The sequence below is a fragment of the Bubalus kerabau genome, chromosome 4, assembly GCF_029407905.1.
Source record: "Bubalus kerabau isolate K-KA32 ecotype Philippines breed swamp buffalo chromosome 4, PCC_UOA_SB_1v2, whole genome shotgun sequence".
In the NCBI taxonomy this organism is placed as follows: domain Eukaryota; kingdom Metazoa; phylum Chordata; class Mammalia; order Artiodactyla; family Bovidae; genus Bubalus; species Bubalus kerabau.
The window spans coordinates 122,244,018-122,258,557 of NC_073627.1; the positions used below are offsets into that span (position 1 = coordinate 122,244,018).

The 14,540-nt window shown below is 38.3% G+C and overlaps 1 protein-coding gene across 10 annotated transcripts in view; it reads left to right on the forward strand.

Moving 5' to 3' along the window:
- LOC129650181 (transducin-like enhancer protein 4) overlaps nucleotides 1–14,540 on the forward strand; it is a 154,289-nt gene that overhangs the window by 76,555 nt on the left and 63,194 nt on the right. For 7 of the 10 annotated variants that reach the window (XM_055578384.1, XM_055578386.1, XM_055578381.1 and 4 more), the window contains 2 exons: nucleotides 4,018–4,222; nucleotides 5,462–5,478. In XM_055578384.1, coding sequence (XP_055434359.1) covers nucleotides 4,018–4,222; nucleotides 5,462–5,478 — 222 coding nt within the window. The remainder of the gene's footprint in view (nucleotides 1–4,017; nucleotides 4,223–5,461; nucleotides 5,479–14,540) is intronic. The other 3 variants (XM_055578385.1, XM_055578383.1, XM_055578391.1) reach the window with 1 other exon arrangement.

Genomic DNA, 14,540 nt, shown 5'->3' on the forward strand with positions numbered 1-14,540 from the left:
AGTGATTTCTTTTATTGATGTAAACATTTAAAAACCTACTAAAGTATTTCAGTATATCTGTCTTACATTTTTATCATCCATCTTTTGGTAACTTAACCTCATTTTTATTTTATAGTTTTATATTTTAAACACTTGCTAAAAATAGTTCCTTTCTATAGGATGCCCTGAGTGTTCTTGTTTGTTTAAAATTTTGTATCTATAATGGATGACTTATAAAATGGGTTTATGGGTAGCCCCCTCTCATTTTTTTCTCTCCTAAATTCAAGGCATAATCTATTCAACATTACGATTATAATTTGGATGTTGTCATTCATAAAATCTTTGAAAGGACTTTATAATTTTGTTATAAAAACAAGTGAAAAATTAAAACCTCAGTGCAGTGTGGCGTTCTGGAACAGAAAAATGACATTAATGGAAAGCTAGAGAAATCAGAATGAATTCTGTGTTAGATTAATAGTAATGTACAATGTTAATTTTTTAGTTTTGATAAGTTCTCTGGGTATGTAATTTTTTTTGATTTTTGGTTTCGATAAAGTCTACAGGTATGTAAGATGTTTTTGCATTAGTAGAAGTTGGGTAGAGGATATATAGGAACTCTATATTTAGTTGAAAATTAATTTACCCAAAACTTTAAATATGCAGCCATATGACTAAATAGTGGTGAGCCAGGTGCCAGGGTACAGAGTCCTGAGGCGTCTGTCTTCTCCCCGGAAGGTCACAATCTTGTTGACAAGTCAAGGTCGTCTTCTCCATAAGCAGATGAGTAACAGTACCTTTATGAGGCAGCCTGTGCCAGTGAATGATAGAGGGAGTCCTATGAGATAGTAGACGCAAGGTGTGTTTGGAGAGGCCTTTGCAGAACCGGTGAAACATGAGCTGAGCAGGATAGCTGAGAACAACTTCGATAAGTAATGAAGAGGTGGTTCTAAGAGACAGGAGCGGCCATGGATTGAGAAAAAAGTATTGGCAGTGATGATGCATTGTGGGTTCACTGCAGTCGAAATGAGCTAGTGCAGATTTGTACTAATCAAAGTATGGGGTGCTGAGGGTCTAACTGATATGGTGGGACTGAGAATTGACAGGATTCCAGGATGATGGATATAGAAACACAAAAGGAAAACAAATGAGTGGTGACTGGTAACTTGAGGCAGCGAAAGTTACTTAGGGGATGGGTTTTGTTAAACATTTTCAGGTAATGCTGGACTGCCAAGTAGAATTGTATGGGAAGGAGTTATACCGGGGGTACTGGAGCATAGGAATGCAGCAAAAGGCTTGGGACTCTATAGTGAACAGAAGGAGAAGTCTAGAAGGAAATTTAACAGCATTCAGAGAGGTAACAAAGAGAGACTGAGTGATCACTTTTGGGTTTCCAAAGTAGGTAGGGGAGAGTCTCATAAGGAGGATATACTGGCTCTGGCTGTAGATATGTCAGAGAGAAAAGCCACTGTGAAACCTTGAAAAATTGCTATCTGAATGGTCATCAGTTTTTCAGATTGATGGGCCTGAAATCCAGATTATGGGGAATTAAGCAGTAAGGGCTGTGTGTGTGTATACAGGAGGGGGTTGTTGACACTAGTTTTTAAAGATGTTTGGCTCTGCACAGACTAGGATATATACTTACGGACCTAGCTGAAGAGAGTAAAGGAAGGTTATTTAAACTTAATAAACATTTATTCACTTCCAGTTATATGGAAGATATTTTGTTAGGGGCAGTGGAGAACACAAAAAGTGATTAAAATATAGTGTTTTTTCCCCTCCTGAAAAATTGCTACTTCAAGATCTTTAGGTGTTAGATAGGTGTTAAAATGCTAGAGATGATGCTTGCAAGCAGCAGAACAAAATCAGTGACAGAACCAGCAGCAGAGAGTTGGAGAATTGATGGAGCAGCGAAGGGAGAGAGAAGAAAAGAGATGGCAGGTGAAGGCGAGGAGTCTGAGCCTTGGAAGGCAAAAGGGATCCTCTCTCTCCTAAGACAGGCACAGTGGAGAAGAGCAGACTGCCAGTGTTAGAGCTATTATGAGATAGAATAGAGCACAGGTGAGCCTTCACTGTGAACCGCATGTGCTGCAGACTAGGGGTATATATTTTTCACCTTTGGAAAGTTCTGGTTGAATGGGAAAATGAAGCTGTTAGCGCTTATTTTTGGTCCTTTGAGACAGAAAAGTGAAACACTTGGGCAACTGAGACACTGCTTTTAGCTTAGGATTTGTTTGTTTGTTTTTAATGTTTTATAATGAAATAAACATTTTTAATTGCTCAGATACTGTGTGAACCTCTCTGTGTCTGCAGTTAGCTAGGCTGTGTGTCAGATGCGGATTCTCACAAAGCTTAGAGCCTAGGAAAGGTGGTAAGAGGACATAAAGAGAAAGTGTTAGTCACTCAGTCGTGTCCAACTCTTGGTGAGCCCATGGACTGTAGCCCACCAGGCTCCTTAGTCCATGGGATTCTCTAGGCAATATGCAGGCTCTTAATAAATGCTTGCTGACTGGACTCTTCATATGAGATAGAAAGTGGCTACGTGCCCATCCTGTGCACACAAGGAAGTATTAGAAGATTTAGAGAAGAAAGTGAATTGGAGCAATTTTCTGGCTATTTCAATAGAACAAGGTTTTGAAATAAATTTGCCATATGTTTACCTAAAGGCCTTGTTTCTTCATAGACCTTTTTTCCATATGTTTAGAAAATATTTTGTGCTCATATTTTTTGGTCACAACTGCTGAAGTACTTTTAAGATCATCCTTACCAGTGAAGGGAAGCAGAAGGTGCCACCCCACACATTTTTGAGAAAGCTATTTTGTGCAGTCCTGCTTGGAAAGAAAATTATAGAGAAGACTGTTTAGGTATTATAGGATAGGCCTGAAAAGTGATTCTCAAGGTATTAATTAAAATGTAATCACTACAGAAGTTAGTCTGAGAGTTTCTCAACACATGTTCTGACAGAACGTTGTTAAGCAGAGTCTTGGTTGACGGGACTCCTGTTGAGGGACATGCGTAACTTAACCGAGCCCCGCTCCTCCCCCTTGGAAGAGGCAGGGAGGGCCGCCCACTGAGGTTCCCGAAGCCTTACTTTGCTTCGGCGGAGGTCAAGCACTCCCCTTCCAGCCTCTTGAGGGCTTTCTCCATGTGTTGCCAGTGTGTGCTGGTAAAAATGACTTTAAACTCTTGTCAGCACAGTTACTGGTGCATGCATCACAGTCCCACTCAGATAAACCTGTCACCACACAGAGGCGGCCGCTGGAGAAGAGTACAAGGGCAGGCCTCTAGCTTTTCATTCGAGCATCACTAAACGTGCGCAGAGTGCCCAATTATTTCAGCATTATTGAGCAAGCCTACAGGAGGACCCAAGCCTTGCTACATTAGATTTTCTTTAGTAATTTGCTCAAGTACCGCTGAGGACACTTAAAGGGCTTAAAACGGTGGCTGCAACCAGTTTCCTTTTCTGGGTTGTTAATTCAGGTTTTCTCTTTCAAATTAACTCTGGCCGCATGCTGTGCAGCGGTTCTGGGAGAACTGTTTAACACTAATTTTCTCAATTTTCAGCTTTTTTTCCTTCAGCATAACTGCTTTAACAGTTAGTCACATATATGTTTTGATTAGAGATGTATTATAGTGAGGCTCTATGTTTTTGGAGACCAAAATACAGTCGCTTTGTTGAAGAAATCTAATTTCAGCTATTAAAAGTAACCTAGATAATTTCATTATTTAAAAATTTGGTTATTTACAGTGCATTGCAAAACCAACAAATCCAAGTAAAAAATATAGCATTTCTCTATTATTCATCTCCCTCCCTTAAAAAAAAAATATGTGTGTGTGTATATATATATATATATATATATTTATATATATATATATATATGGGATGTGTGACCCTTTATATGTATTTATAAAGGATAAATCTTTCCTTCATGGGTGCTGGGCTTTCCAGGGTCTTCTTGCAGCACTTTGCTCTCCTTTTGTTGTTGAGGGGTGACTCAGATACAAGGAACAAGTTCAATATCTTTGTCTCGTTTCTCACAGCAGCAGCAACTCCAGGCCCAGCATCTATCCCATGGACATGGTCTGCCAGTGCCTCTGACCCCACACCCTTCGGGGCTTCAGCCTCCTGCCATTCCGCCCATTGGTAGCAGTGCCGGCCTTCTGGCCCTCTCCAGTGCCCTGGGAGGCCAGTCCCACCTTCCAATTAAAGATGAGAAGAAGCACCATGACAGTGATCACCAAAGAGGTGAGTGATTTTCTCAGAATGTCTGTCTGGTATCACCTGTCTGCTGCTGAGGGTCAGTCTGGATGTCGTTTGCCTGTTTCTGGATTTCATTTTACCTGTGGCTAAACAAAGGATTTCCCCTGGAAGGTAAATTAATGATCGGAAGCAGTCTTTGCACAGTGATCTCCTATTGACTGGCAAGAGTTAATACGCTCCCCAAAGGTATAGGGGGACACATTTCCTGGTTATTGCCTCTGATCCTTTGCTGCATCCCCAAGTCTAAATCAGTAATGAAGTGCCACAGTGCTCTGTGTTTGAAATTGTGAGTGGCATTATTAGCTAATTTTGACCGAATCCATTTTGGGGAAGGTTTTACTGATAAAGGCTCACTTCATAATTTTGACAGACTTAATTATTATTTTTAAATCAGGTCAGTCTGTATAATGCAGTGAAAATCTTGCAGGTAAGAAAATAATTTAGGTAGTCTTAGTAACTGAGAAGTTGGTTTAACTACCTCTCTCACCCAGTCTCTTTAGAAGCATGAAATTAACTCATTTCTGTGTATAAGAACAACACGGTTGTTTATGTAAATGATTTTAAGTTGTGTTCTTTCTAGTTTGGTTTCTTCCCTCCACTGAAATAGATGATAATGCAGACACATTGCGATCTAACTATATGTTGGTATGGTGCTTATTAATAGCTTTTATTATTTAATGACACAAAAGCAAATGAAAGTCTCTCCCAGCATTCCTTTGTGGGAATTTACTTAGTCCTACGATGGGTGGTTCTTGGTCGGAAGGGTGTGGTTATAATTAAAACCCCATATCTCTTCTTGTTTCAGTGCCATTACCATGAATTATAATCTTGGGTAAATGATTTTTATCACATAAACATAAATTTCCCTTCTCTGATGTTAGAAACTCTGTACTGTTTGTCATATAGTTATCTTAGTGCTATGGTCCAGAACTGAGGCGTGTCTGTAAACACTTAAGTGGAAAAGTCAATAAGGAGTATAAATAACAAGAATATCCAGCTTTGGTTTCTGAAATTATGTCAAAGGTAGCTTGGTGCTCTGTGGAACTGGTCAAGTAATTAATTTTAATTAATTAACTTTACAGAAAAGTTGACATCTGTGTTATTTATTATTTAGTAGAGATCAAATTTGACAAGTGTATGATTTTATGTAAACTAACTGGTACTTTTCTTTTTTGCCTTCTTCTCCCCTCTTGACCTGCCTTGTTGCTGCTGTTTTGCCTATAGACAGAGACTCCATCAAGGTAGGACTCAAAGTTACAGATGAAGAAATGACTTGCCATCAGGCTGTAAACAATTTGAATAAATCTAGTAGTGGATTCTTTGAGATTTACCAAGATGATTTGATGGGCTTTACCAAATAGTGGTGAACTGCATTTTTAGATTCTTTCAGTTGTGCATTTGAGATTTTTGAAAAAATTGGTCCTGTTTCTCTATCAGAATCAAGATTTATAGACCAAGATTGAATTACAAGATCTGGCTTGTGTTGCTCTTTTTATTATATCTTTGCCATGCGAAAAAGAATAACTGCTTTTCTTGAGTTAAGCTTTGGCTGTAAGATAGGTAATGATGGGGAAAAAATCAGTTTATAAGGAAATACATATTTTGGGAAACAGTTCCAGCCTACAAAACTCTTTATTAAAACATTTAAGAGCATTTTTCTTCACCAGAAAGAATTGTTTTTTGTTTTGTTTTAGTTTAATGACATCTTGGTTTCCAGTATAGCAAGTTATTCTCCTTGGGTTTTACATCTGTCTTACCTGCCTCCTCTATGTCTTTATAGAGAAGTTATAGGGAAAGAGGAAAAGTATTCTAGGGCCTAATGATTTGGATGTGCTTGTGTAATACCATAATGAGGTGTGCTAAGGATACCTGAATTCATATAGTAAGGAAACAAGAAAAACAGGCAACTGTGGCAGGAAATGAGTAAAGTATGAAATTGCTTGATAACTTTTGGATCATGCACAATGTAAATATGCTGCTGTATTGTGGATAATTGTGTTATACATGCCATTTATATTTTGTATAGATTAGAAAGCAAAGGAAGTTCTCAAGCACAGATGCTGTCAATTCATTGTATTTTACAGTAGTCGAATGTTTTAGAGCATATGCAGTTACGTCTCTTGGAGCTTTTAATGAAGTTATGCATACAGAAACTAAAATCTTCCCTTGAAACCACCTGTGCTATCACTTTGAATGCTTCTTTAGTCCTTATTTTTTTTTTAATAATAAAGAGGAAGTAGAATTTTTCCCCGAAGCCATTAAATGATAGAAAATAAAATATATCTATTTTACCCTTCAAAAATCTTTGTAATTTGGAAGGGTATCTGCATACCCATAGAAATGTCAACATTGACAAATAGGAACTGCACACTTTGAATTATTTAATTTTGCATTTACAGTTGTGTACTTTGCTGTTAGTATGAGCATCAATACCTAAACTCAAAAGCTCTCTTAATCAGAGTGTAGTAAGTTCTCCGCACATATGTACTTAGGAAGTAGTACGTAAATGGCATTGACCAGGATTTGCTGGTAGCAGCCCTTGGGAAGCCTGCCTAGTTATTCTGAGGCCAGTGACATAACCATTCCCTGCCTTCATATGATAAATACATACCTTCAGGCAGGCCAGTGAGCTAAACAGAAGCCTCCTCTCATACCCCACTCCCAGAAGACTGAAAATATTTATACTCCAGTGCACACTTTTGCATCAGTTTCATTTTATAGTTCCTCACGCCAGAGTAGGGTATATTTTGAAATCGTATATAATCATTCAAGATGAGTCTGGGAGTATCTGTGTAGCTTGGAAGCCAGGGGAAAAGCAAAAGGAAATAGAGGCGGATGCTTTTTGCCTTGATTTATTGTGGAATGGTCGCTATAAATAGATGTTTTTGTTGGGTACTGTTTTTGAATTGAAGTTGCACTCTGTCAGGTTTGGAGCTGTCCTGTGGCTTTGCTGGGTGAAATAGTTCACTAATTTTTATAAATGTGTTCTGTGACACTCAGAAAAGCAGTTAGTTGCTTGTTCCATCGATCGTCCTCATCCTCCCATAAGTGGTTCCTGGTTAAGAGGGGCTTTTTATGATTGTCTGCTGTGTGACTGGAGATGGTTTTTATCATCCGGAGCATGCCAGTTGCCTGCAGCTGGAGTCAGGCTTGTATGAAATAATTTATTCATGCAGGATAATGCTCCTTAACATTTAACAGGTAATGAACGTGACATAAATTTCCTTCTTGCTTTTAATTTTTCCCTTTCCTCTTCTAATGTGCAAACAGGCTGCTCTGGTACTCTAAATAATAAGTAATTTTTGGCCATCTGTCAAAAGGAAATTTCAATACAAATTTAAATTAATGGTGCCTGAAATTTTTTATAGCTCTCTAAAAGCCTCTAATGTGCAGAAAATTCTGAATCTGCTGGTAGTAATTAGTGTTGCATGTAATGAGGATGTGGGCAATGTTATATAGTCCCAGTGTAACATTTTGATATGGTAGCAAAATTTTGATTTATATGAGGTTGTGGATGGGTTTAATTGTGAGAGACACTTTAAAATGTTTTCTTGATGTTACAGATTATTAAACAGGACAGATTTCAGAATAGCTTATAAAATATAAATTTAAACTTACTCTAAAGATTAAGGTAATTAAGGTGCTTTACCTTTAGGTGGCAAGTAAAAATGAAGGAAATTCCGTTGTTAAAGTGTTGGTCTTTTTTTCTTCCTTTTCTCTTCTTGAAGGTTCTGTGGCTACTAAACCAAGTACTGTTGGCTTTATTGATCTTGTTTTCTATAGCTCCAGTAGCCAAGTTCATTCATAAGCCTGTTATTTGCAGACTTGTACCTGACGTTTTTCAACAAGGATGGAGAATGTAAATATGAACCTAAAAGAGAAAGCACTGTAGGAACCCAAGGATCACTTTATTTGGTGAGGAGAAGCAGAATGTTGTGTGTTCTGGGGCTTTTATAGGAAGGATCCAAGGCACCTGCTTGTCACTTGGCCATCCAGTACCCACGTTCATGTGCCCATTGTAAGCCCTGGATTTAGAGGCTGAACATGGCAGGAAGTACAGACCATGGTCCACTCACACTCTTAGTTGGAAGGGTAGAAAGCACAAAAGAGGTTCCTACTTCTCCTTCCTGAGTGGGAGCTTTTTCAGCATCTTCTGGAGTTTATCTTGAAAAGATCCATGTGAAACCAATGAAATATCTTCTGAGGTGATAAAATCTTCCTCCGCCCATCCCTCCTGTGTGCCGAGGGGCAGAAGTTGGTGTCCCCACAGTTGTGACAGAGCAGACATTCCCATCTGCTTCCAGGAGCTCCCTAGCTGCTGGAGGTCTCAGTTCATGAGAGGATATCATTAGGTTCCTCACATCACTGTTTCCACCTCATTGACTGATGTGAGGGTAAGGATTAAGAATTGTGAAGGCCAGATTGCCTAAAACTTAGTAGGAATCTGAAATTGAGAAATTAATTTTATTATACCCCAAATGCCTATACCTCCTAGCAAAAAATAGCCACCAAAATCAAGACCAACTTGAATATAAATGGCAAAATTCAGTATCACCAACTACTATACCTCCTAGCAAAAAATAGCCACCAAAATCAAGACCAACTTGAATATAAATGGCAAAATTCACTATCACCAACTACTATACCTCCTAGCAAAAAATAGCCACCAAAATCAAGACCAACTTGAATATAAATGGCAAAATTCACTATCACCAACTATTGATTAGCTCCATGGCCTCTCCCAAGTTGGTATTATTGTGCTAACCTTATTACTTCCTAAGTCCTTCTTAAGTATATTGTGTATTCTTGTTTGTTTTCTCCAGCATGCAGTAACCTCAAGTCAGGCCCATGAGGAATTTGCAGTTTTTTGATTGTAAAATATAGCATAATTACATTGTTTTCCTCGAAGTGGTGGTGTTTTTACTTTCATTATTTCATTGGATTGTCTTTCCCAAAGTGCCATATGCATCATCAGAGTATGATCGTTTTTAGTGATTTTTGTACATTGCCAAATGAACCTCCAGAAGCGCTGCAACATTTAAAAATGCCAGATGCAATATTTGAGTATGTTTTCACACAATCCGCCAATCCTGAACTTAGCTTTTGTAATTTTTGCTGGTATAGTAAGTATGAATAGTGCACTTTAAAAAAAAAAAAGACATAAAGATATTTTTCAAGTGAAATGTTTTTCTGTGGGTCTGTTTGCTATGTTACCTGCTCCTGAATGGATTCCTTGTTTTTGTTTAAGGGTCTTCATAATAATCTGCATATTAGTTGTATCTATGGCAATGCCTCTTTTTCCTGTCTTCGCTATATTTTGATATTTTTTCTGTGTAGATGACTCCAGCGTCATACTTTGCCTTTTTTTTTTTTTTTCTTGTCTCTGGTTATTCTCTGTTGTCAGTAAAGGTTTATCAATGGAGAATTAGACTAAGGCTCTTTTGTTCAAATTCAAGGGTATGATTCAGGCCAAGAAAGCCCTTTAGCCTCATTAGTTGAGTGTTACAGGTGAAAGTGGGTTTTTAGCTTGAATTAACAGAATGGTTACTTCTGTTGGCTGGTTCACTTTATGCATTAAAATTTAATGGTGAAAGGTTCTGTTCCAGGGTCTTGTGTGACCTGTGTGACTTGGTTTTTATTCCCTTCTGTCTCTTTTTACTGTTGCAAAAAAATATCCACCAGAAAAGAGTGTGCCTTTAATATGTTTAACCACTTGGCATGTCCTTTGTGGGAGAAAACAGAGAAGAAGCCACTTGAGGAGGAAGGGTGGGCCAGTAGGAGAGGCCCGAAGTTTAATGTCTCTTAATTTTCTTAATTAGAATGCATTTCATCTCTTGCAAAAATATTGCATCATAAAGTTTTTATTCAACATAATCTTCTTTAAATTTTAAGGGGGCTCAATATTTATTTGTTTAAACTGGAATTTGAATTTTAGAAGCATTTGTTTCTCAAAATGTAGATAACCCAGGCAGTTGGGGTTTTAACACTCACTTCCCTTCCCCATGCACCTGTGTAGTCTTACCCTTCCTGAGAAAGCTTGGTAGAATTGCCTATAGACTTTAGAAGACAAAGGCCTAAAGTTGAAATCCATAAAATACTATAAAGAGAGGATATAATTAAAAAACAACCACCACCAACAAACTAAACTATAGCGGGGCTTGCGTTATCTCCTGCTGTCCCCTTAGAAATCAGTAATCTGAGAAAGGGTGTATCATTAAGGGCTGTAACTTGGACTCTGTCCACTCTAACCTATTGAAAAATTATGTGAAACCCTACTTATGCAGTCAACCCCACTGATCTCTGAGCATGCATAGCTCATAGTTCAGATTTCATCGTGAAGGTAGTTGGTGAGGAAAGCTTTGTTTATTATTTTGTATATGATTAAAGGTTTGGAGGTGTTGAGGCCTTGCCCAAGTTTACATAGCCATAGCTGTCCTCAGAGGAGGCGATTCCAGCATGCATTTTACCCCTGTGTACTCCAGTACTTAAAATGAACACTTTCTCTAAAGAATGGACATTTTTTTGGTGACCATAATGCCCTCAATCACTTGATAATTCCTTGATAGCTTCTAATATCTAGCCTACAAACAGATTTCTATGATTATTTCAAATAATTGGTTTGCAAGAGTTTCCCTCCTTTTAAAATTTTTTGTGCCACTAATTTGTTGAAGAACCTGGGCCAGCCTTCCTATAGGGTGGCCCATATTCTGAATGTCTCTGTGTACTTCCCAATGGTGTCACGAAGACTTTCTGCTGCATTGCACCAAGAAGAGTCTTTCTTATGATGAGGGAATGGGTAGAAGAATGACATCTAGGTTTGCATGTATGTTCAATGAAGTTTATTAATGATCAAGGCAGTAACATTTTTAGAAATGTATACTGATGATCAATAAAATAGATAGGATCCTATTTGTATGCTTTTACTTTCAGACACAGACTATCATGTATTTGCAATCCAACTCCATTTTCCAAACATACATGTAATTGCTTAAGATACACTTTTAAAAATATATTTTCAAGTGGGTAGTGTCCTAGATGCCCTGTGCTCCAACAGAGCGTGGGTTTCTCCCACTAAATTTTCCGCTCCTTAAGGGCAAGAATCTTTCCTTCTTTGTGAAACTGAGTGGGAGGACAAATCAAGCATGAGTAGGAAGGAAATTGTAATATTGGGTTGGCCAAAAAGTTCATTTGGGCTTTTTTGTAACATGGAAAAACCCAAACAAACTTTTTGGCCACCTGGTAGAATTAGGATCTCTCTAGGTCAGCTGTGTGTCAATGGGCAAGTCACTTAACTTCTCTGAATTTCAAAGCAGTTACTTACTACTCTAGGCGTTTTTCCAAGAGTTTGAAATGTAACTGTTTTCTTCGGTTATTCAGTCCTGCTCCAGAAGTGAATTTTGCAATACTAATCTTATACTATAGGATGTATTTCAACAATAAAGTTGGCCATGCTGCTGCTAAGGTGCTTCAGTCGTGTCCGAGTCTGTGCAATCCCATAGACGGCAGCCCATCAGGCTCCCCCTTCCCTGGGATTCTCCAGGCAAGAAAGAACACTGGAGTGGATTGCCATTTCCTTCTCCAATACATGAAAGTGAAAAGTGAAAGTAAAGTCACCCAGTCGTGCCCAACTCTTAGCGACCCCATGGACTGCAGCCCACCAGGCTCCTCCGTCCATGGGATTTTCCAGGCGAGAGTACTGGAGTGGGGTGCCATTGCCTTCTCCAGTAACTCACTGGACTCCTACCAGTTGGCCATACCATTAGCCAAATAAGCACGGTGGTAATTATATTTCATTTTGAGTATTGAGTGGTAGGGAAATAGTTTAATGTTCTAAAGTTTACCCTTCAAGGATTTAATTTTCCAAAATAAGACAATAATTTAAAAGTAAGTGTTTTAGCATTATGCTTGCTTTTTTAGTTCTTTGTGGAGACATTTGTTTCTACCATACTCCTGTTTGGGATTACCTTATCACAGAATAATCAGGAATTTAGTACTATCTACGGGATTATGTTGCAGTAATTTGTTCAATATTGAATTGATACCTGCTTCTAGGCATTTTACATGGGTGAAATGTAACAGGTGCCCTAACTCCAGAAAATATGTTGTAATTATTTGTTTGTTGAACAGATGAATAAATATCTTTAGGGCATAGCTGGTCCTCAGGTGGTGAGCATGAAGGGATCAGTGTGAGACTGGGGAAGCCGTGTTGGCTGCACCCTCCTCTACCAATCACTGAGGCAGAACAAATATTAATTAACAGGGGCAGACTGGTTGTGGGATCTGCCTTCCCCAGATGATTTTTGGCAAGGGCATTTTAATTCTTTTCCTCCATAAATCAACCCTCTTAGTTTCCAGACAAACATTTTCATCCCAGAGTTTAATATCTCTTAATTTTCTTAATTAGACTGCATTTCATCTCTTGCAAAAATAATACATCATAAACTTTTTTTATTCAACATATCTTTTTAAGAGGGCTCAATATTTATTTGTTTAAACTGCCATTTGAATTTTAGAAGCATTTGTTTCTCAAAATGTAGATAATTCTTCCAAAAGAATTATTTAAAAGAATGCCTTACCATCTTTTTTACATTCATATATAGTAACACTTACCATAGCCCACTCTGAAAAAATCATAAAATTACCTACAGGGATGCTCAATATCCTCACTTCTCTATTTCTTGAGTTATTTCTGCTGCAACACTTACTTCTATCCAACTTATATATTTTGTTTTATGGTGCTTTGAAGTACTCCACATATCTTCTGGGTTAAAGATTCTCTGCACCTGGGGGCCAGCCGCTAACAAGGGTTTTAATTTTGAACGTGAAGAGGAGTCATATCTAATAATTACCGTGGCAGGTGCCTTGGGACATGGTTGAACAAAATTTGAGCTTCATGAAAGAGGAAAGGAAGTTTGCTGAGGGCTAATACCTGCTGCAGGAGTTTTGGATTCTTTTAAATAAACTTGCTGTTAGATGAAACTAATGAAATCGTATTTCAAAACTAAATGCTGCTTAGGTCTAGCAAATCAAAACTAAATCTTAGAGTTGAATACTTAGTTGTTTTACTTTGAATCTAAAAACTGAACAATGTAAATCATATGAGTTTGTCAGATTCCTTATTCAGAACCAGTCCAAATATCTCTGTGTGTAATAAATTTTACAACTTTAAAAAGGCATTTTAAGTGTCAACTAATAGAACTTTCGGGAAGTCCCTGGTGGTCCAGTGGTTAGGACTCTGTGCTTCCACTTTAGGGGACACAAGTTCGATCCTTGGTCAGGGAACTAAGATCCTGGGTCCTACATGGTATGGCCAAACATACACACACACAAAACAAAACTAGTATAGTCATTTTAATTCCAGTTTATGTGTTTAGATGTAATTGGTGGCTAAGCCCCGTCCTCCCCCCATCCCTAGGTTCAGTGATGCCTCTGGTTTTGCTCACTAAAAATGGGGAAAGCAGCAGCATACACTTGCATGAAGTCTTCTCACAAGCAGTCTACCTTTCTTCCCTCACACTGTTTAATATTCCATCCCTTCATCAGCCACTGATGTTCACGACAAGCTTACCCTTTCCTGTCCCTCACCATGACTGTAGGGTGAGCTTGAGGAATTCTTTTTCATGAAAATGGACTCCCTATTTAATTGTATCATACATGCCCTAAAGATTCTTGAATTTTTTTCTTTTCCCTCCCAAATCAATACTTTTCAAGTTGCTGAGTGTTCATATTTAAGAGAAGGGGAGGGCAAAGGGAGGTTAACAGGTTAGTGATGCCATCCAGTGAGAGAAGCCAGTAGGCAATATAGCAACACCTCATTTTTATTTATTCTTCCTTATGGCCATTTTAATTATTTTAGAAATTTTCGAGAATTCATTTATCTTTCTTTAAACTTCTGTTTTCTTGAGCGACATTTGGCCTTTTGAACAACAAAATAAAATTGGAAATGCTAATGTTTTGAGCCATCTAAAGGAGGAAAATAAAAATGTCACCATGGTAACAAAGCTGCTTTCTAGATGGTTTCCTAAGATATGCCTGAACTAGAAGCAGATGTCTGATTTGAGAATCTTGCCTCCTTCAATGTAAACAAATAACTTCTGGGCAGGTGTTGGAAATAATATGGAAATCCTATTAAGGGGCCCTGGGTTCCTGTCAGTCACAAGCCCGTGCCACAAAAGGGCTGGTTGTCACAGAAAGGCGCAGAGTAAATTCTCATTAGGCCTGAGCTTTTCCCAGGAAATGATTGTCTCGGTGTGTTCTTTCTCCTGTGAATCTGAATGTAAGCTGTTGCTTCTATTGATCTATT